The sequence below is a fragment of the Sciurus vulgaris genome (genome assembly GCF_902686455.1).
Source record: "Sciurus vulgaris genome assembly, chromosome: 9".
Classification (NCBI taxonomy): domain Eukaryota; kingdom Metazoa; phylum Chordata; class Mammalia; order Rodentia; family Sciuridae; genus Sciurus; species Sciurus vulgaris.
In genome coordinates, this window is record NC_136469.1 from 55,993,617 (window position 1) to 56,019,144 (window position 25,528).

Sequence of the window (25,528 nt, forward strand, 5' to 3'; positions counted from 1 at the left end):
ATGTATGATTGGGATTAATGTTCTATCTGAGTTGCATTTGGTAAAAATTTTCTCCTATTCTATAGGCTCTCTCTTCATGCTATCAATTGTTTTCTATGCTGAGAAGCTTTTTAGTTTGGTACCATCCCATTTATTGATTCTTGATTTGACTTCTTATGCTTTAGGAATCTTGTTAAGGAAGTCAGTTTGTAAGCCAATATGATGAAGATTTGGGCCTACTTTTTCTTCTGTTAGGCACAGGATCCCTGTTCTAGTTCCTAAGTCTTTGAGCCACTTTGAGTTTTGTGTAGGATAAGAGATAGAGGTTTAATTTCATTTTGCAACATGCTGATCTCCAGTTTTCGCAGCACCATTTGTTGAGGAGGCTATCTTTTCTCCAATGAATGTTTTTGACACCTTTGTCTAGTACGCAAACCTGTATTTATGTGGGTTTGTCTCTGTGTCTTCTAATCTGTACCATTGGTCTACATGTCTGTTTTGGTGCCCCAATATCATGCCATTTTTGTTACTATGGCTCTGTAGAATGGTTTAAGGTCTGGTATTGTGATGCCTTCTGCTTCACTCTTCTTGTTAAGGATTGTTTGTCTCTTTTGGGTCTCTTATTTTCAAATGAATTTCATGTTGCTTTTTCTATTTCTATGAAGAATGTAATTGGGATTTTAATAGGAATTATGTTAACCTATATAATGCTTTTGGTAGTATGATCATTTTGACAATATTAATGCTACCTATCCAAGAGCATAGGAGATCTTTCCAACTTCTAAGGTCTTCTTCAATTTCTTTCTTAAGTGTTCTGTAGTTTTCATTGTAGAGGACTTTTACCTCTTTTATGAGATTGATTCTCAAGTATTTTATTTTTCTGAGGCTATTGTGAATGGGGTAGTAGTTTTCCTAATTTCTCTTTCAGTGAATTCACTGACATACAGGAATGTGTTTGAAATACAGAAGATAATTAGAAACTATTCTGAAAATTTATACTCCAACAAAATAGAAAACTCAAACACATGGACAAATTTCTAGAGATATTTGATCTACCCAAACTGATGCAGGAGGACACACACAATTTAAGCAGATCAATTTCAAGCAATGAAATAGAAGATGCCATCAAAAGTCTACCAACCAAGAAAAGCCCAGGACCAGACAGATTCTCAGTCGAGTTCTTTAAGACCTTCAAAGAAGAATTAACACCAATACTCCTCAAATTATTCCATGGAAAAGAAAAGGAGTATGCAAGGTTGGATCAACATATGGAAATCAATGAATGTAATTCATCACATCAACAGACTTAAAGACAAGTATCTTATGATCATGTCAATATATGCAGATAAAGTATTTGACAAAATACAGCACCTCTTCATGTTCAAAACACTAGAAAAACTATGGATAGTAGGAACATACCTCAACATTGTAAAAGCTATCTATACTAAATGCAAGGCCAACATCATTCAAAATGGAGAAAAATTGAAAGTATTTCCTCTAAAAACTGGAAGACGACAAGGATACCCTCTTTTACCACTTCTATTCAACATAGTCCTGGAAACTCTAGCAATCAGACAGAGATAAAAATAAATAAATAAATAAATAAATAAATAGGATGCAAATAGGTCTCAACCATGTCCCACATGGGCAAGGGAGAGGGTACCCATTGGTGGTGTGGGCTGGCTGTGAAATAAAGCTATGGAAGTAATATTATGAAATAAACACAGAAAGTCAGAATTATTTTAGAAGGAGAGGCATGGCAGATTGAGCCAACCAGTTGGATCTGACTTCTAAAAAAGAAAAAGCCTGCATTTACTTTATTTATATCAGTATTGACCAAAGGGGATCCATAGGGATCTCCTTCAGGGGGAACAGAATAAGAGTGGAGATAAACAGCTTGTTGTGCTTGGCAGGTTACGCCCATCTCCTGGTGGCGGTGTTTGATCCTAAGGCTGTGAGCAGGCTGCCACTATGATCTGGGCTTTCTAAACTGGGGGATCCCACCCGGGAGTTCCCAGAAAAGCAGGTTCCGTGCCTTATGTTGGCTCAATCAAACCCATAATTTATACTCCACTTCTGACAAATAGGAAAAGAAGAACTCAAACTATTACTGTTTGGGGACAATGTGATTCTATATTTAGAAGATCTACCAGGGAACTTCTAGAATTGATAAATTAATTCAGTGAAACAGCAGGATATAAAATCAACACCCATAAATCAAACTCATTCCTATACATCAGTTTCATTTTTTAGCTGAGAGAAAGTTGAGGAAATATTTTTTCTGCTTGTTTGACTTGAGCATCTCGCTGCCTTTTCAAATGCCTGGTCGGCAGTTTGCTTCCTCTTCCTCCCACCCCTCTGCTTTCTTCAACCCTGCCTTAGAGGGAGCAGTTAATTTTGAACATATTTCACCTTCCCATCTTTAGGTGATCTTTGTAAGAGGGACAATGCTTTAATGTGCCTAATTTGACACCTCCCTCCCCCCACAGTACTTTGTGACACTTACCTCTTCTGTTTTCATGACATGAAGGAGTAATCTGCCATATTTGTTTATTATTACTAAATTCACCTCATGTATATCATGATTTTTAACCTTCATATGTCCTGAATGAAAAATAAACATTTTATTGAGGATTTGGTAGCTTACTCCAAAAAGAGAATTTTCTTCTCAAAACATAAAATTCCTTTCAGTATTTTCTCAAGTCAGCTTTCAGGCAATGCTGTGTGTGTGTGTCTCTCTCCATCTCTTTGTCCCTTTTCTTCTCCATTTCTAGTTTTCCTTCCTGCAGCCTCTCCTTGGATCCATTTCTCTGCTCCAGAAAGATCATTCACCAGCACCTCTTAAAGACAAATTTAGTATTACAATTAGAACCACAGCACTATCCCTGGATTCAAGTAGTTCAAAACTTGTGAATCCTTCCTTATCTACATTCGTGACTCTGCTCAGAGAAACAAAATATTCTCCATATGCCCAATTTTACTCCTTCAAGTTAGAAAGGGATTATAATTATAAAAAAATCACATTTTTTTTCAGTCACATCATGTTGTAGGGATGCTTTATTTATGTGAATACAATTATTTACTCCATGTCTTTTCAGATGTCTTCCTGCTGCCTTTTTTTTTTTTTATCCAGCAGATTTCAAAGAGATTTTCTCTACAATTTTGCTCAGACATTAAATGCCTAAAGGGCCATAATTTTCGGTACATCTATATGCTGTACCCAGGGTATTTCCAAGTTAATGGCTCTGTCAAATCATTCGTATGCCTCCCAAATCTGTCTTTATTTGTTTTTTTATTTAGAAATGTTTAGAATTGGTGGAATGGTACGTTGTGATTACTTCATACATTTTGATTCCCAGGTATTATCCTCGGATTACTTCTGCCTCATTATTTCATCATTCTCCAAGAAGTGGCAGCATTATGCAAATCTCTGTGATAGGAATTTCTAAAGCCCTTTGCTGCAGTCATCTAAGCCCCGATGCGGATTGCGGAAGATGATTTTCACTGACACCCTAAAGGAACACATGCGTGTTTCACATAGTAAATCTGGAAAGGAAAAAAAATCCTAAAATAACTGAAAATGACACTGAATAGTAGTTGCATATCTACTAGAAATAAGAACTTGACAACAGGTTCTTCAAATGTTAAGTATGCTGAGTAAAAGGTAGGAGATCTAGTATGAAATGAGTTCCTGCCTGTAAACAATTTCTCAACATTATCTCAAATTGAAAGCTAGTGAGTTGTGTTCACAAGATTATATGGCACAGATAATCTACTTTTGAGAAGATAAAGTGTTTTTATTTTAAAACAAGTTTTCTTGGAAAACTAGAAGTCGCTGTTTCACTTGCTTGATTGAGCATACACCCAGTTCTCCAATATCCCAATACCTTTTAGCCGTAAGATTTCGTGAAGCATCTCTTAGGACAATTCATCACCAAACCAGGGATTCTTTGTTGGGAAGGACTTTGCACAGAAACCTTTACATCAAGTGGTGTGAGATAATAAGTAAATCAACTTAAATTTATTTCAGATCACCTGTAATATAATGAATCGAAAACCCTATATCTTGCAACTCATCTTCTTTTACTGTCTTCTCTTTCTAAAAAGATTTACTAGTATTGGAGTAGCTTTAAGCAAATGATTCAAAACTGGAGAATTTTGCCCACACTTTCCTTACACACCATAGTCTTAAGATGGGAAACATAGCCAGGCATGGTGGTGCACATCTGTAATTTCAGTAGCTCTGGAGGCTGAGACAGGAGGATCACAAGTTCAAAGTCAGCCTCAGTAAAAGTGAGGTACTAAGCAACTCAGTGAGATCCTGTCTCTAAATAAAATACAAAATAGGGCTGGTGATGTGGCTCAGTGGTCGAGTATCCCTGAGTTCAATTCCCAGTACCCCTCAAAAAAAAGATGGGAAACATAGTTTAGAAACATTTTCTTATTGTTAATTTCATCAAGTTTATATATATATATATATATATATACACACATATGTATATGCATATATATGGCACAAAGTATTCTATCATGTATTTTGATTGTAAACCAAATGAAATGTTGTCATAAAATAAGAAAAGAAGCTATTTTCTAGTGCATACATTTATTTCATTTATTTTTTTATTTAACTTTTGAAGAAAGCACAGTCTCTGTGTGACTTAACAGCATAGATCAGATTTTAATTTCTCTGAAATATGTAACTTGGCAGATATTTTTTCATCCAACTGCAGTACAACATTATTTAAGTGGAAAAATGTATCATTTCATTTATGCAAATGTTAAGTATAAGGGAAAGGATTAATATATTCATTCTGAATCCTTTTTCCATAAGAGTAGTAGGTATGCTACAATTTGAAAGCTGATAAATTTGGCAAATAACCTCATACAGCATTTCTATTCTTAATTTTGCCCTTGGATCTTACAGTAGAACTTCAACATGCATTTCACTTGGTTTGGGGACATAAAGTCCCTTAGACTGGGTGAATGCCTCCTCCAGCCACCTTGACATGGTGTCTTCTGAGTCTCATTGCTCCTTGCTATTGAACTTCGCGTCCCACAGAATCAAAGAGCTTCCACTCAATCTAGAGCATTGGGGTTCAGCTGGTCACAAATGGTCACGTAACCTCTGAATATCTCATCAAGTTTCTGCCATTTCCCTCTGGTCTCTCTCTTTTTGTCTTCTTCATACACACATTGCATGTGTTCTGGATCCTTGGATATTCCTTCTTAAGGGTGATATTCCATTAAACTCTCTCTCTTCAGAACCTTGACCTTTCCCACTTCCCTGTCCCCCTCAAAGCTTAAGCATGTTCATGTCACTCCCATCTTGTGTCAATTACACTTGCTTTCTCCCCTTACTCCTCTGGTTGATTTTTTGTGGCTTCAAACCCACTGCCCCACTGAAACAACCCTTGCCAAAGTCGACTTAAACTTCTTTGTTGCTAAATGTATTGGCTACATTGATTCTTGTCCCAGACAGAAGCAACAGATACCCTTTGATCACTCCCCACTCGAGAAGTGAAAAACTAAATAATCGTCTTTTTCTCTGAAATACTCCTTCCCATTTTATAGAATGTTACTAATATTCCTAAATTGCTCCAGACCAAAAAATATGTAGACAAAATCAATAACTTTTCCTTTTCCTCAGTGGCTATCCAATCAATGACAGAGTCCTTCAAATTAGTTCTAGAAGTGCACAGATTCCCGTTTCCAATAAACCTCTACCCTATTTTTGTTTACAACTACATAACTCCTTGCCTGAGTTAATACACGTATCTACTTAAAAGCCTCCTACCTCCATGATGTCCTACTCAAATTAAATCCATTCTACATTGCCTTTGAAGTGATCTCTCTAAAATGTGAATTTCACCAGGCATGGTGGCACATGCTTCCCTGTGGCTTGGGAGGCTGAAGCAGGAGGATGGTGAGTTTAAAGCCGGCCTCAGCAATGGCAAGGTGCTAAGCAAATCTGTGAGACCCTATCTCTAAATAAAATATTAAATAGGGCTGGGGATGTGGTTCAGTGGTCTAGTGCCCCTGAGTTCAATCCCTGGTATCCCTGCCCCCAAAATAAATAAAATAAAATGTGAATTTATCAAGACATTCCAAAAATTCTTCAGTGGCTTCTCTGGCCTGTAAACATATGCTGGCCCTCTCTCTCTCCCAGCTTCTTCACCAACATACCTTATTTTACAAGTTACATCCCACTCAATGAAACAACTCACAGTACTAGAAAGAGGCACCAGGTTTGCTCATCTTATATTCTGTAACCAGGACACTCCTATTCCTTCTCCTTCACTTTTTTTTTTTTTTTTTTTTTTTTTTTTTTCCTGCTCCTCATACCTGGAAATTCCTCATTTGTCTTTCAGTGCCATTTTGATTCCCCTGCCCACAACCTGTGTTCAGTGTTTCACCAAGTGGCTCTACCATGCCGCATGACAAACTTCACATGTGACTTTAATTACATAAGTAACTTCTATTTGCTTAAGTGTCCCTTCCAACAAACTTGACACAGCTAAGGGGTGGGGATTCTTGACTTATTCACCTCCAGATATTTAGCAACTCAAGGAATGCCTAGCATAATTCACAGGTGGAATTTTGATTCTTCTAAGTTTATGGACAGTGAATTTTCATAATGTTTTATAATTTTTCACTTCCCAATTTTAATTTTCTCTACCTATAAGAATCATGGGGGTCTTGAGGTATATTTTTCTTTCCTTGAATGAATGTGATTAAACACAGTTTCTTTCAAAGGAAGGATAGTAGATAAGTTTATTCCTCTATTCTAGTGAGGTATTACCCCAAAATAATTTTTATGAATGAAATCTTACACTTAATATGTGGGTTAGATATTTCATAATCAATCAAAATTTGCTATGTTTACTTGCTTATTTATCTTAAGCCATGAATCAAATAAATCATGATCCTCCATTGTTTATGACTCAAATATGCATTAAAAGATGATGATTCATTTTCACTCTAAAAGTCTGGTTTTCATTCTTAATCAGGAAGCATATACCAATTCTCATGGTGTATGAGTTGCCAGCAAGTATAGAATCTGATCAGAAAGAGCAGCAATTCATGGGAATTCAACATGAATAATTTTTCTATTTTTAAAAATTGTTTTTCTTTTCTTTAAGTAATAAAAACAAAAGAAATGTCTTATTCTAGGAGTATAGTCTTTGAAACGGGTATGAGACACTGACAAAATCAATCAAGTATTATCAAGTGATTATTATCAAGTATTTACCTAAGAAGAATTGAAATGAAGGATTTAATACTTTGCATTGATTGCAAACACTATTTTAGATTTGTTTGCTTCTCTTTAAAAAAAAAAAAAGGTTTTTATATCTCTCCTGAAGTTCCCCACCTGTATACTCACTATAACCATCTTTTTCTATAGGCACTTTAACATACTTATCATAGTTGTTTAAAGTTCTTCTCTGCTAACTGTAAAACTTACGAGTTCATTTATTTTCCTAAATGTAAATCACGTTTTTATACTATGTTCCCTGCGTCATAAATTTGGGTTACATTCTGAATATTGTGGGACATGATATTAAGACTGGGTAATATTATCTTCATCAGAAAAGTTCTGATACTTCTCTTAGAAGGCAGTTAAATTATTATGGATCATCTCCATAATAGGTTTTGTTCTATACTATATATATATATATATATAAATATATATATATATGTATGTATGTATGTATATATAATATTCCTCATGATCCACAAGCAACTGGTTCCAGGACTTCCTTCATATACCAAAATCATGAATGCTCAAATCCTTTATATAAAATGCTATACTCTATTTTCCTATAATCACACACCCTCCCATATATTTTAAATAATCTCTAGATTACCATTTATATATCTCTTTATATAAAGCCTTATATCATTATCAGCAAAGCATTGACTCCAGGACCTCTTGCAAATACCAAAATCAACAGATACTTATGTACTGAAAATAACATGGTATATTTTTTGCATATAACTATGGACATCTTACCATATACTTTAAATCATCTCAGTATTACTTGTAATACCTAATTCAATATAAATATTAAGAAAAATTGTTGTACTGTTGAGTGAAAACATGACCAATTAAACTCTGAACATGCTAAATACAGATGAAGCCATTGTAAGCCTAACTCCATAATGCTGGAATAAGATGCAAAGCAAACAATGCTCAAAGCACAGTTGAGAGTGAGATTTTTTTAATGCTCACTCAGCAGTACTCACTGTTCGATGAAGACTTCAAGGATTGCTTATAATCATTTTATGAATAGTATGTGCTTAAACATGCCCCAGAATGCCAGTGTGGGGAGGCAGGGTGGGAGAAGGGTAAATGGACATGATGCATGCACAGTGTAAGCATGTATGGAGATATCTAAAACAGATACAAAAACCATGAGCCACTGATCCATTGATGACCCACTTAAAATGCCTCACCACTAAATACAGTCAACTTGATAAACCTTACACTTTAAAATATCAGGGAAATAATTCTCTGAAGTTCCTTTAAAAGTTGTGTATTGTGTGCCTCTTCCAATCTCCCATGCCAAATAATAAGTTATGGTGTATTAATATAAAAATTAAAACTATTATCAAGAAAAACATTATTTTCTGGTAAATCTCAAAAGGTAATCATTGTGTTGAAGAAAAAACCTAGAAAATAATAGAACTAAACACTCTGAATATTGTGGGGAAAAAGGAGTTTGGGGGGATATACTATCTTACATTTATTTTGCTAAGGATTGATTTGTACCCACACATACACACACATTTATGTGTTGAAGCTATAGCCTCCAATATGTCTATATTTGAAGATGGAACATATAAAGGATATAATTAAAGTTAAATGAGCCTAACCTTTAAATGTAAAGTTCCAATGGGGGCGGGTATCACTGTTGAGAAGTGAATAAATAAAACACAAAACAATTCACAAAACATCTCATGCCCATAAGGAAAATTTTTTATGGAAGCATATTAAGAGACAGGTTTAGCTAAGAGATAAGAATTCATTCATCTGAATAACCAAGAGTTTACTGTATAGAAGAATGTTTTGTTTATGTTTTGCTCCTGTATCCTCTTCCTCTTCTTTTTGACATCCCTGGTAGAAAAGAAACTACCTGGACATTTAAGTATAATTGAAATAATTATCTGGGTACCCCTAACATGTACGGGTTGCAATGGAGCAATTCATATAACACATGTAGCACAGTACCCTGAACACACCAGGACCTCAATAAATTATGATTTCCTTTCTGACTTAGTAGGCAACTATTTGTTCCTTACTTTTTCTTTTTGAGGTGTTGTTTAGTGATTAATAGTTTTTAATAAGTAGTCTTTTGAAACTCATTATAGTTCCATGTAGTTATCCCTTTCTGAATTACTCCTTATAATAAAAAGATTTTTTTTTTTTATTTTTAGCATTGCTGATGTTGAGGAAAGGTTGAGAATTCAGATGAATGAATTCTTATCTCTTAGCTAAAGGTAGCCCAAGTTTCTTGAACATGTATAACATGTATTTTAACATGTATTTTCAATTATATTTACTTTAGAGTACAAAGAAATCTACATTGATACAATAATACATTCAACAAAAGTAAGTTCTTCAGTTTTGTGGGCACTGCTGAAATTGAATTCAGTTGTGGTGGATAATGCAGTGGTGTATTAAAAATCAACCCAACAGAAAAATGAAGCCTAGGCATTATACTGCACACATCCCTATTATTTGCTCCATATTTTTGACCTCCCTAGAAGCAATCCAATCTCTGGGCACTTTCAGCTTCATACAAATATATGTGACATAGAGGAGAATACTTTCTTTCTGAACAAATCCATTCCTCATCAATTTAGTTAATAGTGTTGCCTCATACTTTATATATTTATTCCATGAACATTTATTTAGTATGTACCATGTGATTTTTGCTTTTATAGGCATACTGAGCACTGATCATTAAGAATATCAGAGACATTAGATGAAATTACTCTATATTTTCCATGGTGTAATCCACAAAGCCACCTACATATATCTTCTACTTTCTTCCCTCCCATTGCAATGAGTAAATTCTACCTCTCAAACATTTGTGGATTCTTTTCACTCATGCTGTCTTGGAACACCTTCAGTTGTAACCAATGACTTATAGGCTGATTCCAGTGCCATTTGAACATCTATTGGTACATCTAATTTTAGGAAATTATCTTGATTTCCCATCTGTTCCCCCACCCAGCTTCCAACATCTGTCCATCAGAGCTAAGCAAAACAAACACAGGTCATTTATATATCTTTTATCCCTGTCTCATTTATACTTTTAGCCGTTCAATTTGGATTTCATTCCAAAATTCCACCAGAGATGCTCTTGTGTTCAGTTTGTTACTTGTGTTCATGAAAATATAATTTCTTATCTTACAAAAATTTCACATAGCATTATAAAGTTTGATAACCCCCCTTGAAAAGGAGGAAAAAGCCCTTCTATTGACTTTCCTGACCACATTCTAATAGTTTTCTTACAGAATCTTTATTCCTTCCTTCTTACATCATTTTCAAGTCTCTGCCTCTCTCTGGCTTCAAAATATCTGAGTTATTCAGGGCTAGCTCTGGGCTCACTTTTCATTCTCTGAGCAATTTCTTTCATTCTTATGACATTAAACAGCATCCTTACATTTCACTGACTATGAAATATATATTTCAGGTCAATACTTCCTTTGTGACCTATAAGTTTATGTAATATCATCTAGATACTTGGCATATGTACTTCGATAAATTCTCAAATACTTTTAAATTTTAATATACAAAACTTGTCTCTGAGATTAAATTTCCTTGTCTGCCATGTAAACAGGCTCTTCCTGCAGCCATCCAACCATCAGTAAACAGCATTTCCATTCACCCAGATTCTATATTCAGAAAAGTCATTCTTGGGCATTTCGTCTCTCTCTGACCCTCATCCAATCCATCCCTAAGCTTTAATGACTATCCTCCCTAGAAACATCTTCCACCTCTCCACTTACCTCCAGCTTCATTGTACTACTTCTCCAAAATACTATCCCTGATCACCAAGCCCATTACAACATCCTCTCCCACTGGTTTGCCCAGGTCTGCACTTGTTCTCCTCAAATTCATTCTCCACTCACCAGCCAAGATGATGTTTTTAAAAATGTAAATCAGTTCATGCAATCTGCTTACCATTTTTCAGTGGTTTCACAATATATATAAGAAAGTACCTAAAAGAAATTTAAACCCTGGAAATAATGTACAAGATCTTGTAGAATCTTGCTGCAGCTTACTCCACCAACTAAATTTTGTGTATCTTTGTCACTCACACACTCCATTTGCTCACATTTGCTTAAACCCACTGAGCTTTCTTCCACTCCTGAGCTTTGACTCACACTATTATCAGGGACAGGTACTATGTGACCTTCGCTCTTTTGCCTGAACATTCTCTAGGTTTAAATATTGCTTCTTCAAAGAGATTTTCCATTATATTCCACAATCTAGATAGAATTAATTTTCTCTATGAAATTTATAATGACTTTAATACACATTTGCATATTTATTATTTAATTACAGTCTCTTTAATAGAATTCAAGTGTCATGAAAATAGATAATGTTTTTATCTTTTAATTCACCACTGTACTGCTAGAGCCTACGGTCTTTATTTCTTCAGAAAAATAGCATTATTGAGAGACATTGTACAGATACAATGGGTAAAGTAAGCAAAAATAATTGTCTTTTTTTGTTTAAGGACATGCTATCACATGGCTCAAATAGCTATTTTTACAAACATCCTGCTAAACACAAAAGGTCAGGCTGATGAAGACTATTTTTATTTAGCTGTAATATATTTTAAAGCACTTTTGTTTCACTACTTCAAATAATAGTTTTAGATGCCAATCACTTGCATAATATAAATAAAGACTGGTAAGCAAAGCTAAATAAATTATGCTTCTTACAATTAAAGTATTCATAAAACAAGAGGGAAAAATCAGATACCCTTAGTCAACAGATATTTACTGAGTGTCAATAACTGTGCTAATTTCTGGAGGACACAAAGATGAATAACATATTTACACTGATCTGGACCAAAGGAAAGATAAACAGATTTGACAATACCAAGTACCTGTGTTATCAAATGTACATATGACATTTTATACTAATTAGAAAGTATCTAACACTACCTGCCTGAAGTAAAGAACAGAGGGTATTCAGAAGGTAGATTTGAGGAGGACCTCCCAAAGGAAGAGTAGAGTTTTTTTGTTTCTTTGTTTTTTTCTTTTGTAGAAACAGGGTCTCACTAAGTTGCTTAGGGCCTCGCTAAGTTGCTGAGACTGAACTCAAACTTGCAATCCTTCTTCCTTGGCCTCCTGAGCCACTGGGATTATAGGCACGCACCACCATGCCCAGTAGAGTAGAATATTTTATAGGCAAAGAAATAGGATCAGGGCATTCCAGGTGAAGGGAGAAGCATGTGCAAGTTTTGTAGATCTACTTCACCATAAGTACACATAAGGATAACAGTATAATTTACATACCACACTGTCTTACTTCATCAGATATTGTAGAAAAATATATTCATTTTTGGTGACTGATTTGTTTTTCTACTAGATTGAGTACAGGAAGCATAATCTTAAATATTTTAGATTTATGCTGTTTCGAAAAGCAAATTAAGTATTTACACGTTCAAGATAAAAGGTCAACTGCAAAAGCATCTTGAGATGCCAGCTGGCTCAACATTTCAGACTACAGTATATTAATTAATAAGAAGGATTTTTAAAGGACTAGTTATAGCAACTTATAGCGAAACATCTGTTGTTCTGGCCGAGGCTGTCAGCAGAGCCCTTTCCAACGACCAGTCTCAGTTTCAAGTTACCAGAGCTGTCCATGCAGCTCCCAGGACAGAGAGGGAAGAGATGCCCTGTCCTGTTTCCAGCAGGCCACTGTAGTCACAGCTGTTCCACTCTCTTTCCAGAAAAGAAAACTGAAACAGAAATTTTCTTGACGTTCTCCTCTTCTGTGAACTTCAAAGGATATGAACCCATAACAGTAGCTGTTTATTTGGAACTAAAACATCCTTTTATTAGATCTTTCCTTGTGGCTTCCAGGTATAATGAATATGTGAGATTGCCAAGGATTTATACTTTCTATCCATTTGTTCTCAAATGTGCTCTACATAATTGAAGAATGTGGAAATGAGGTGTACCACAAGAGCTCATAAAAGATTGGAAAAACTGAGTCCCTATTTCATAATTTTTATTTAAAGAAATCTGTTCATATTCATGTAGATTTAAATAAACCAGTCTCCAACTTCAAGCTACCCACACCATCAGTCCAACTTCTTTTCTCATTCTTCTGCTTTCTTGCTTGAGGAAAATATCAAATCTCACATAAAGCATACATGGGATGTTCCTTAGAGGAAAATGATGCTGTTAATTCCCTCCCACTTAAGCATCCCATGAGCATAATAAAAGAAGAAAGAAGCAAGGTCTATTTCTAAGGAACCTAAGAAGTTGGGTTTATGCAAAACGAGGTCTGGCTAGTGAGGATTTAAGAAACCTAATAATCCTGTCATTGGACTTCCTTGGAATCTTAACAAATGACTACATCTTCTCCATAATTTGGAGAAATGACTTCTACGGTCAAAGATTTTGTCATGAAAATTAATAAGTTCAGGCATTTGAAATTTTCTATTTTTTTAAAAATAAACACTAAGCCTTTTAGTAAAGTCAAAGATGGACACAATTCCACTAATTCATCCATCAGTGCTTATCTTCCGACCTTCTCTCTTTCAAAGGACCAAATAACCATCAGGGGTATTTTCCTTTGTGATTCTCAAAATCAGTGTTAGAACAACCCAGTTGATGTATAGAGTGAAGCCCTTCTCTCACTGCATTCAGCAGCACAGAATCTGCATCAACAGAAATTGGTCACAGGACAGTACTATAGGAAAAGATGGGGGAATAGATGTTTGAAGGGTCAGAAGAGAAAGTCCTTAAATACAGCATAGAATGGAAAGTATGAAAACACTACCATATGTTCCAGAATTTATAAGAGAGAAGGTGGAAATGCAGAGGCAGGAGTTTGTTGTCTATTTTGTCAAGTTATAGGGTAACAAACCCACCCATCCCAATAAGAGCAGAAAACATTGATAAAAAATTTCAAATTCCCATTCTCATTATAAGAGTACCTTCTTGCAGTGCATTATAAGTAGGCATTTTGATATATTTTGTCTTTATGGTATAAATGGCATACTTTCATTACATTTTTGTGTTACTTTGTGAGATATAAAGTGGACCACATTTTTAAACCATATTTGACATTCTTTCCTTTTCTACTATCAGCTGCATCAAAAATATGAATCTGTTCCAATGTTTGTAGTATATGAGAATTATTTCAAAAAATTATTGTTGAAATTGGTTTTGACTATTTGGACCCCTGAAATAAATAAATCCATATCTATTTTTCCCCCTTTAAACCACAGAAATTGTTTTATGGCTCTTTTCTATTTTAACTCTCTTACTCAAAAAGCAAACAAGTCATGTCAGCTCTGGTCCTTTAAAAGTAAATACTTAAGTGTGATAACTAAGAATCCTTTTGCTATCAGCAAGAAGACTGCTCTTTAATCTAAGCTCCAGTGACAGATTCAATTGGATTTTTGAGTTGTGTAAAAACTAAAACAAATCTATCATCTCACTCGGCAAGCCAGCTTTCTGTGACCTTGCATTTTTTTCTGCTGCAAGGGAATGAGCATGGAAAGTGGTGTTTGTGAAGAAGAAAATATATAACCCAAAATAGGTTCAACTGAGGAAGTGTAGCTGCTGGTCTATCCCATACACTGCTGAAAGCAATTCTATAAGCAATCTAAACCATTCTGAAGATATCTGTTTTCACTGGGACCCTGTGCACTATTTTGCACGCTATCTTGCTAGGACGAAGCACATAATACACTGTCCTCAGCATCTCAAACACTGTATTTGAGAATCTGCTCAGGCTGTCATGACAAAATACCTTATCCTTAAGCAACAGAAATTAATTTGCTCACAATGCCGAAGGCTGGAAGTCTGAGGTCAAGGTGCCAACAAGGTAGGTTTTTTTGTCTAAGGCTTACAGGTGGCTGCATCCCTGTATATTCACGAGGTCTTCCCTCCTCTGTTCATTAATCTTTAACTTAAGATCACCAGTCATATTTGATTAGTGCCCACCCTTATAAAGTCACCTTAATTTAATTACCTCTTAATTTAATGAATCTGTGTCCAAATAGGGTCACATTCTGAGTTAATGGGGATTGGGTCTTTAATATATGAATTTGGGGAAAATACAATTCAATTGTCATACTCTGCCCTCTGGTGACCCCAGATTCATGTCCTTCCCATATGCAGAATGCATTCACCTCATCTGAATTGTCCCCAAATCATCACTCATTCCATTAACAAGTCTCAATTCAAAATCTCATTATATTATCATTTTGAGGTATGGGTAAGACTCAAGGTAAGATTCACTCTTGAACCAAATTTTTCTCTAGCTTTGATCCTGTGAAGTCAATTAAATTATCTTCTTCCAAACTACAATGTTAGAAAAAGCAAAGGATAGACATTTCCATTCCAAGAGGGAGATATTAGAAAGAGGAAATGGTCCCAAGCAAGACTGAAACTTGGCAGGACAGAGTTCATTAAATTTTAATGCTTCAGAATAATCCTCTTTAGCTCAATGCTATGTCTTCTGGGCCCACAAGGGCAGTAACTCTACTCCTTGGCCCTGGTCAGTGCCTCAACCCCTCATGCTCTGCCTGCGATTTGTGTCCTCTGGACCCACAGTGGCAATGGCAGCTCTGCCAACCTCAGTATTGCTCTGGGGTCTTTCTTCCCTTTTCCTGAAGGATAATGTCTGGTTGCAGCAAAAGAGTTCTATTGGCCTAACCTATAAATCAAAACAGTCTGGCAACTTTTCTATTTTGTCCCAACTGTTACCTTCCAAAGTTTTCTACTGAAATAACCTCATCTCTATCACTGTCTTCTGCTGAGATGCCCAGTTAGGTCCTTAAGCCATTCTTCTGTAATCTCTTTCTCAAATGATGGTTCAGCCATATCCTCAGTTTTCTCTCCAGAACATCCCTTCTCACTTTCTATGTGGAGAGACTGAGAATTTTCCAAGTCTTTAAGTTCTAGTTACTTTCTGTCTAACAATACATTCTTTAATTTTTCTCTCTCCTCACACACTGTACCACAAGCAACAAGGAGAAACTAAGCTATACATCCAATGCTTTGCTTAGAAATCTCCTCAGCTAAATACCCAAGTTTATTACTCTTACAAGTTTTACTTTCCACAAAACACTAGAGAACAATTTGGCTGAATTCTTTTCAACTTTACAAGAACAGTCTTCATCCCAGTGTTCAATAATATTTCTGCATTTCCATCAAAGACTTTGCTGGGGAATCGTTGATGTTCATATTTCCATCAATATTCTGTTAACGGTCTTAGTACTAACAAGTTTCAATATGAACATCTCTAAGACTCTGAAATCTTTCTCTATTGTCCTTTTCTCTCTCAGCCGTCACTAGAACTGCCTTGCTAACCCATCTTTCTAACAACAGGGTCTTCAAGGCAATCCAGGCTTGATTGTTGTTACATTTACCAGTTCTTTCAGCCTGTACCAATTACCCAGTTCCAAAGCTTCTTTCGCACTTTTAAATACCTGTTAGAGGAGCACATTATTTCTCATTATTGAAATCTCTATTGGTTTGCTGGGCAACATAATACCACAGACAGGGTGGTGCAGGCAACAGAAGTTTATCTCCTCACAATTCTGGAGTCTGGAAGTCCAAAAGGGCAGCAGTGTTACTTTCTTCTGAGGCCTCTCTCTTTGGCAAACTGATGGCTGTCTTCTCCCTATGTCTTCACACTATCCTCCCTCTGTGTATCTCTGTGTCTTCTTACGATAATACCAGTCATATTGGATTAGGGTTCTAGTACTTCATTTTTAAATGAATTACCTTTTTAAAGACCCTATATCCAAATACGGTCATGCTCTGAGATAGTGGGCATTAGAATTTCAACATGTGAATTTTGAGGGGAACACAATTCAGGCCTTAACAAACCTCTGTAAGTTATCTCTAATTTATTTTCATCATCCTACAAAACCAACCTGTATCCCCTTCTGCTTTAATATACATACTTTTCTAAGGCCATTCATCTCTCTTATGTGCCTGCATCCCTCTCTTTGGTTTAAAGTCATCATAGGCCTAGACTCTTACAGTGCTCTCAATGACCAAGTTTCCAATGGAAAAATAAAATGAGACTGAAAGTGAAATAGGACTAATAGAATGTAAAGAAGTAGATTAATATTTTAATCAGTTTTTTCACGGTTGTGACTAAAAGATCTGACCGGAGCAATTTTAGGGGAGGAAAAGTTTATTTGAGGGCTCATGGTTTCAGTGGTCTCAATCCTTAGACAACAGGCTCCATTCCTTGGGGCTTGAGGTGAGGCAGGACATCATGGTAGAAGAGTATGGCAGAGCGCAGCAGCTCACATTATTAATGCCAGTTATCAGTGACAAGTTCTGCTTCCTCAAATGTTGAATTTTGAAGACTAGAGAAGCACCAAGGCTAGCGTAGAAAGCAGATTTTATTCAAAAAGTAGTAACATAGACTTCTCCCAGGAGGAAGGGGGCCATAGCTGGTATCCTAGTATCCTAAGAAGTGAGAGCGCCCTGCCCCTTTTATACATTTTAGACTTTCATTTTTCTCCTGCCTTCTTCCCCCTTATCTCTCTCCTACTTGACTAGGCCTAGGAGATGCTGGTGGGATGACCAAAAGGTGAGAAGCAAATGGACAGGGGTCAGGGCCAAATGGAGTGATCCAGGCAGGGAACAGCCCAGGAGGCATTAATTAACAACTCCCTGTCTGCAACCTTTTGGGAGAGGTAGTATAGATAGGTAATCTTAGTGATCAAAGGGCTCTGGAGACATTGACAATTCAATCTCCCACGGATGGTCTCCAACTTCTCAGATTCAAACTGGCCTCCATTTTCTCAATTTGACCTGATCACCTATTTACACTAACTACCAGTCTTTAATTCTGGCTTCAACATCATGATTAGAAAGCAGAAAGAGAGAGAGAGAGAGACTGCATTCCAGATACAAAATACATACTCCATAGCCACGCCCCAATGAACCACTTCCTCTATCCACACCCCACCTGCCTCCTGTTACCACTCAGTTAATCACATTAACTTGCTGATTACATTAAGGCTATAAACCAATCATTTTTCTTCTAACCTTCTTACATTGTCTCACTTGTGAGCTTTTGGGGGACACCTCACATCCAAACCATAACAATTAAAAACAATACATATATGCAATATTGTCCTTTTTAAAATATATGTGCACATAAGGGTTTTTTCATTTTGGGGGGCTTCACTTAATTTCTTGTAGGCATTAATCTACTGTCAATGGGATGTACATGTCAGTTGGATTTTGTAACTGTTCCGTTTCTTGGATGACATTAACATAATATGCTTATATTCTCCCAATTCTGAAATTACTAGAAAAATTCAACTTGTCCTCTGGACCAACCCATACAACTTGTCCTCTGATACCACCGGTGATGAAAATCAATCTGGGCCCAGTTCTGTTTCTCCAGATGTGAAGACTGAACACCTGAGAAATGCTAAGGCAAGCGTAGAAAGCAAGTTTTATTTAAGGATAGAATGGAGACAGACTTCTCTGCAGAGAAGGGGCCCCAGAGCTGGGTATCCAAGGAAGTGTGGGTGTCCTGCTCCTCTTATACATTTTAGAATTTCTTTATTCTCATGGCCTGTCCTCCCCTGCATATAAGTGCATAAGTGACTGGTGACCAAAGTGACAGGTGACCAAAAGGTGGGCCAAAGGAGAGTGATGCAAGGGTGGGAACAAAACCAGCCAGAGATCCAGGCAGGAAGGCAGGAGGCATTCATAAACAGCCCCTTGTTGGGGGGAACAACTCCCTGGAGGCAGGTCACCTTGGCAACAGGTTGCAGCAGGGAGAAGGGCTCTGGAGGCATTAGAGGCAGTCCCCATCTTCCCAAACCAAATCAGCTTCCATCTTCCGATCAGACCTGATCATCTGTCTACACTGCCTGTCCTTTGTTCTTGCTTCATTTCCATAAGTATTACTAAGTTCTTATTTTCTCTCTTGGGACTGAAATTCTTAAGTGTAGTCATTGAAACTGAAGCACCAAAAGCCAAGCTTAAGTAGCCCATGAAGTAGGATTTAATGTAGAGGTTCTTTGTTAACACTTTTTTCTATTACTTATACCTGAGAACTTTGTATTAGCTGAATAATTTGTAGTTAAAATAAGCAGTCCTGTAATTTTCATGTAAGAAAATGGAATCGTCTCTTCCAGGACACTTGTGCAGAGTGAAGGTATAGAGAGGTGGTAGGATGTGATTCATGGTGTAGTTCTTCAAATCAGATGCTCTGGCAAGATCAGAAGTTTCGTGTCATGTGAGGTTAACTATTTCTATCTCAGACATTTAGAAAGAATAAATCTTGCACTGAATAAAATGACTCCTAGATATTTTAATAGTTGGCAGTACTTTATTTCATTTCCTAGACTGATATTTTTTAATGACCTAAACCTTAAAATCATTCATCCTCCTCTAACTGAATATGAAAGATGAGAACAGCTGCAGGCATTGCAGTCGAACCTGAACACAATACAAAGATCAGAGACTTGTTTTCCCCTTTGATGCATGAGGAAACATAACTAGAGTTTACTCTCACTAATTTATAATATGCATTTCAATTCAGCCTATATGGTTAAAATGGATTCTTAATACTAAAAGCAGCACTATAACTTTATAAGGGCTATATCACTTGTCTCCACCTTCCTTCCTCTTCCTGCTAGTAATTTCCTGTACCAAGGACAACAAATGTCCACAACATACATGTTGCCATGGAAAATAATTCCCACTGCCTCAGAAGCAGGATATGTCTATCATCCTCAAGAAATGCCCAACATCAATCAACCTTTAAGTCCAGTTACAATAAAATTTGCTAAGACACAATGAAAGATTTGAATCTTCTCTATTCCAGACCCCCATCTTGCCTAAAAATCTCAAGACTTTAGGACTCTACCAACTAATCTCCTTTTCAACTTCACATTCATAACTGTCTAGCATCATTGTCCAGTCAAACAACACAATGGTATCTGCTCACAGCATTTGCACATATATTGCTGCTCAAACTTTGTAGTTTCAAACAGGGTTTTCCTCGGCATTATATGAGGATGATGATCACAATTTTGTGATTTGAACATCTCACAAAGCAAAACAATTTCTCCCACTCAAGAGATTACCTTTGCAATTATATCAAAACTAGGGTCCCAAAAGTTCAATACTTAAAGTAAATCTATAAGATTTTGTGAGCAGAGTGCTGAGGTAAGAGTACATAATAGAAATAAAGAAACAAAATATAACAATTGTTTCACTTTAGAAGAGACATTCAGGATCTTTTTGGCTTTTCCTAACTATCTTCAAATATATTTCTAAATCATTAGCCAGAAGGTCCTAAACACCCTACATACATGAATCAGAAATTTTCTGAAACCTCTGTTCTACCTCCACATGCATTTTAATTGTGTCCATGTTTTTCTGGACTTTTTCCAGGTTTATAGTTGGAAGCCTCTTTAAAAGAATCTGATAGCTTTAGCTTTTTGCTATTGTTGGAAAATAATTTTGTGCATTGACAGTTTGTGTCAGTCTATATAAAAGGATTTGCATAAACCGCTTACTCTCATTTCTATACTTTTCTCACTCTGAACATTTATTCAGAATAAATTTTGTGTTTTCAGATACTGAAACAACATATGCTTATATTGTTTTTGCACTCATTCTCTTTACCGGAATTTATTTGCCAGAATGGGAAATAACCATCACTGACATGGTCATTTTATACATGCAAGTTCATTTTACATTTTGGGAGAAAATGATACCAGTAATTAATGAATGAGTGAAATCTTGAACTTTACTTAACCAGTATTTCAATTTTTTTCACCTTATATTCATTTTCATTAAAACAAAATTATCACCCATTACTTGTGAAGTTCAATCTAGATGCCTAGAATACATCAGTAAACAAAACAAGCAGAAAAGTTTTGATCTTTTGTATTCTAGTAGCAGAATAAACAGAACACTTAAACTGAAAATAAGGAGCAAGGTGAGGGCCTCTGACTGTGCTAGAAGGACAGATTGCAATTTTAAAAAGGCTAGTGAAAATAGGAATCAGAAAAATTGACAATTATGCAAAGACTTAAAGGAGATGAGGAAGTTAGCCAGTGGAAATAATTGGTAGAAGAGGGCTCAGGTAGAGGGAGGGTCAGGGAGGATAATCTGGAGCAGGAGCTTGCCTGTTTTGTTAATAAATAGTAAGCTGCTCCCACAGTCAAGAATGAAAATGTCAATAGGACCATCTCTCAGACTAATCTCCCTAAGCCTATAGTTAGCAGGTATGTGCTCACCCATTCTTCATTAAAACACACATACATTTTTGTAAACAGTATTTTCAATTTTTTTGACAAATGTTTGTACTCACCACATTTCTATGAATTTTACATTTTTATTTTTTCATTATATTATAAGCTTCAGGGTAAGGAATGGATCCTCTATTATATTTCCCAAAATTATTTTCTATGCCCAACTGATATTTAACAAGTGTTATCAACTATGAGAAGGAATAAAAGAAGATTTAATAGTCTGAGTTTTAAAGACCCTAACTTAGTTCCCTGAATTGCAGTGGTAGAATCTTTTAGTCTTTATCTCAAATTCATAATGTAAAATTGAAAGACAATAAAAACTTATATAAAATATGGATCTGACTTTGATTTCACAAATATATGAATAAGATATATGACTGAAAGTTCAGAAAGTTGAATGTAGTTTTTCAGGAAAAAAATTTTAATTTGAAGAACACTGAGAAAATCAAATGACTTTGCATGGTGTAGCTAGTGATGACATCTGTCAGCTATTGACCTGGATTTTCTGCTTTGATGCCTAATTTTCTATCCACTCAGTACGGTCACCTGGATGGTAGTGTTCAGACCCTAAGGGAAGCTTTGCCTTCCACATTGATCCATTCCATGCTGTCTATTTCTAGAATAATGTCTCTTATGATTCTTGACCTTGCCAACTTTCATCCAAATTCACAACTTGCCATCAAATGACAAGTCCAGCTCATGAATAATGTATTTCCCTGGTTCTAAGATGCCTCTTAAGCCATATTTCAGAATTTTCTGATTTGTGTTAATCTTACTGCTGGTAAGCATCAAAAGTAATTTATTAAATATATCTTATTCTGATTTTTTATGACTTCCAAATTCCCATAAAGAACAAATTTAGGAGACTGAGGTAACAATGTGAAATATTAAATGAAATAATTGAAGAATATTAATTTAAATCCATTTTATACACAAAGCCATGTTGCTCAGTATTCAGTGACTTCAAGTCTACTTTTCTTATAGACACAGAAAAATAGAAAATAAATTATTAGGAGTTTCACAAAACATCCTCTTAATCAACCTCCTGTTAAAATTGTACATGGCCACTTGTCATTCATACATTCTTTATCTATTTATGGTCAATAATATACCAGGGACCATACTAGTACAGGGTTCTCTTTCCAAAATTCATGACCACATTACACAGTTACATTTTACTTAGGCCTGTTGCCGCCCACAGCAACAATCCTGCGGGAATTTATCGGAGGTGGACTGGGAATGAACTACTTTTATTATCTTTATCTGGACTACTTCCTTGCTTGCTTGCTTATTCGCTAGTTTATAGAGGAAGAGAGGCTTTGCTTAGAGGAAGAGAGGCTTTGAGAGGAAGAGAGGCTTTGCTTAGAGGAAGAGAGGCCTTGCTTAGAAGAAGAGAGACTTTGCTTAGAGGAAGAGAGGTTTTACTTAGAGGAAGAGAGGCTTTGATTAATTTTAGAGGTGCTATGCTTTCAGAGAGGCTATGCTTTCAAAGGAGCTATTTCTTAGAGTTCTGCTGCTTCTTAAAGGTGGGCCGCTTCTTGGAGGTGCGGGGTGCGGCCTACAGCTTTCAGCCTGCAACCCCCGCCCAGGTGAAGAGAATGTCTTATATAACTAAGGCAGCCAATCAGTTTAGGATTAGCACAATTGAAGCATGCCCCACGGTACCAATCAAGAAAGAATGAGGAACAACTGTTGACCACTAGCACAAAGGCAACATTAACTAATTAGGCAAAAGGTCATAAGAGATCACGCTGTATTAACACTAATTATGCGCCACCTCTTGGCTCAACGCCAGCTGCTATCTTATTGCTGCTTAAACATGTCTCTGCATAGGCCAGAGTTCTCCAGGATATTATGGTTCAAAACTTTGACCTATGGTTCAAAACTCATAAGAGCTGATGGCTAATTATCAGTTGTATAACATTTGCCTATTTACATATTTTAAAGTTAGTGAAATTTCCTCAGACTATTGTGAGCATTCATAGTCACTATTCAGAGAAACCTTCCCCAATAAAATACTATAAAATAAACCAAATTAATATTCAGAAGGTTTCATAGTGAGCATGGTATTAAGATAATCTGAATATTTTTAAACTATTGGACAGACTATAATCAATAAAAAAGAACCAGGCCAACCTTTGCAGCAATGTCCTTCCAGAGTAACTTAATCAGTTTCTCTAAATAAATGTCTCCTTTTGGCAGTGTAGCATAGCCATGTCTAATTTCTTTCTACCCAGGCTCTATAAGATTCTGGAAATACTTACTTTCTTCAGGTCAATTAAAATATATTTGTTTATGTTTGGATTAGTGCTTTTCATTCATTTGCGTAGGTAGAAACAAAAATTTGACCCAATCTACTTTATACTTTCTTGAGATTTACCTTAGCTAACTAGCTATCTCTCTTTCATATATACACACACACACAAATTTAGCAGACTAACAATGAGAAATATAAGAATATATATACACATATGCATACATATTAATATACACATATATGTAAATATGTTCACATATTTATGTGTGCATGTATATAGTATATCTTTACATATATGTGTGTATACACACATGCATTTATGTGGTAATATTCACCAGTTTTTAATATATTGATATTCCTTAAGCATACTGTGTATTTGATGTATTTAATTATATTGGTAGAAAAATAGGATTTGCAGTAAGGTATTGGAACTATTATGCCTAATTTTTTTTTTTTTAATTTGCCAAAATGACTTCTTTGTTTCTTCCCAGGTTGTGAAAATGATGATCATTGTCGTGGTGACATTTGCCATCTGCTGGTTACCCTATCATATTTACTTCATTCTCACTGCAATCTATCAACAGTTAAACAGATGGAAATACATCCAGCAGGTCTACCTGGCCAGCTTTTGGCTGGCAATGAGCTCGACTATGTACAACCCCATCATCTACTGTTGTCTGAATAAGAGGTAAAAATGAACCTACCCAGTGCAAGCTCCTTGTCACCCTGCCTTTGCTGCAAGTACATGTTGTGCCTGTTTCTTGGGACTGACTTAAAATACAGAAAGACGGGAGAATGTAAAGATCCGCTGAGAGGAGCACAGAGCTTTGTTTTTAAAGAGTTCACCCTACTTCACAAAATGTCACATTTTAAAATTACATGTTCAAAACAGTGCTCGAAGAGGTTATAATTGGGCATTTTGTATATGGGGCCACTTCTCCCTCCAAACTCTTCATAATTTTACCTACCAAGGAAAAAGAAATAATTAAAAGAGGTAAACTGAAAATGTGCTCAAGCTGGATACAGTGGCACACATCTATAATCCCAGTGACTTGGGAGGCTGAGGCAGGAGGATCACCAGTTCAGAGTCAGCCTCAGAAAAAAGCAAGTTGCTAAGCAACTCAGTGAGACCCTGTCTCTAAATAAAATACCAAATAGGCCTGGGGATGTGGCTCAGTGGTCAAGTACCCCTGAGGTCAATCCCCAGAACCAAAAAAAAAAAAAAAAAAGAAAGAAAGAAAGAAAGAAAAGAAAATGTGCTCAAATCCTCCTCAAGATAATAAAAGTACTTCCTAGATTCATAGATAATTTCTATAAGATGGAGAGATGATGGCGTATGTGAGTGGGCTCTGTTAAAAGATGTCTCATAGACAAAATAGATATTGCTGTGAGGGTGATATAATGTACAGAAGAAACGAGGAGAATCATAGTCCTCCTTCCCACAAAACGATGAGAGGTGATTTCTGGAGGGTGCAGCTTTCAGGGAGATGGAATGTGAAGAAGTCAAGCAGCAAGGGAAGGATGTTCATCAAGTTTTTTAAAAAACAGGGACACTTGGCTGACTGTGGCAGTGCACACCTGTAATCTCAGCAGCTTGGCAGGCTGAGGTAGGAGGATCACAAGTTCAAGGCCAGCCTCAGCAACTTAAGACTCTTTCTCAAAATAAAAAGGACTGGGGATGTTGCTCAGTGATTAAGCACCCCTGTGTTCAATCCCTGGCACCAAAAACAAACAAACAAACAAAAAAAAGCCCATAGAGACAATTATTGTCAAACCTAAG

At 36.2% G+C, this 25,528-nt stretch overlaps 1 protein-coding gene across 1 annotated transcript in view; it reads left to right on the forward strand.

Annotated features, from left to right (window-relative positions):
• TACR3 (tachykinin receptor 3) overlaps nucleotides 1–25,528 on the forward strand; it is a 103,465-nt gene that overhangs the window by 75,968 nt on the left and 1,969 nt on the right. Inside the window, exon 4 of the mRNA XM_079154703.1 lies at nucleotides 24,240–24,436. Within this exon, the coding sequence (XP_079010829.1) occupies nucleotides 24,240–24,436 (197 nt within the window). The remainder of the gene's footprint in view (nucleotides 1–24,239; nucleotides 24,437–25,528) is intronic.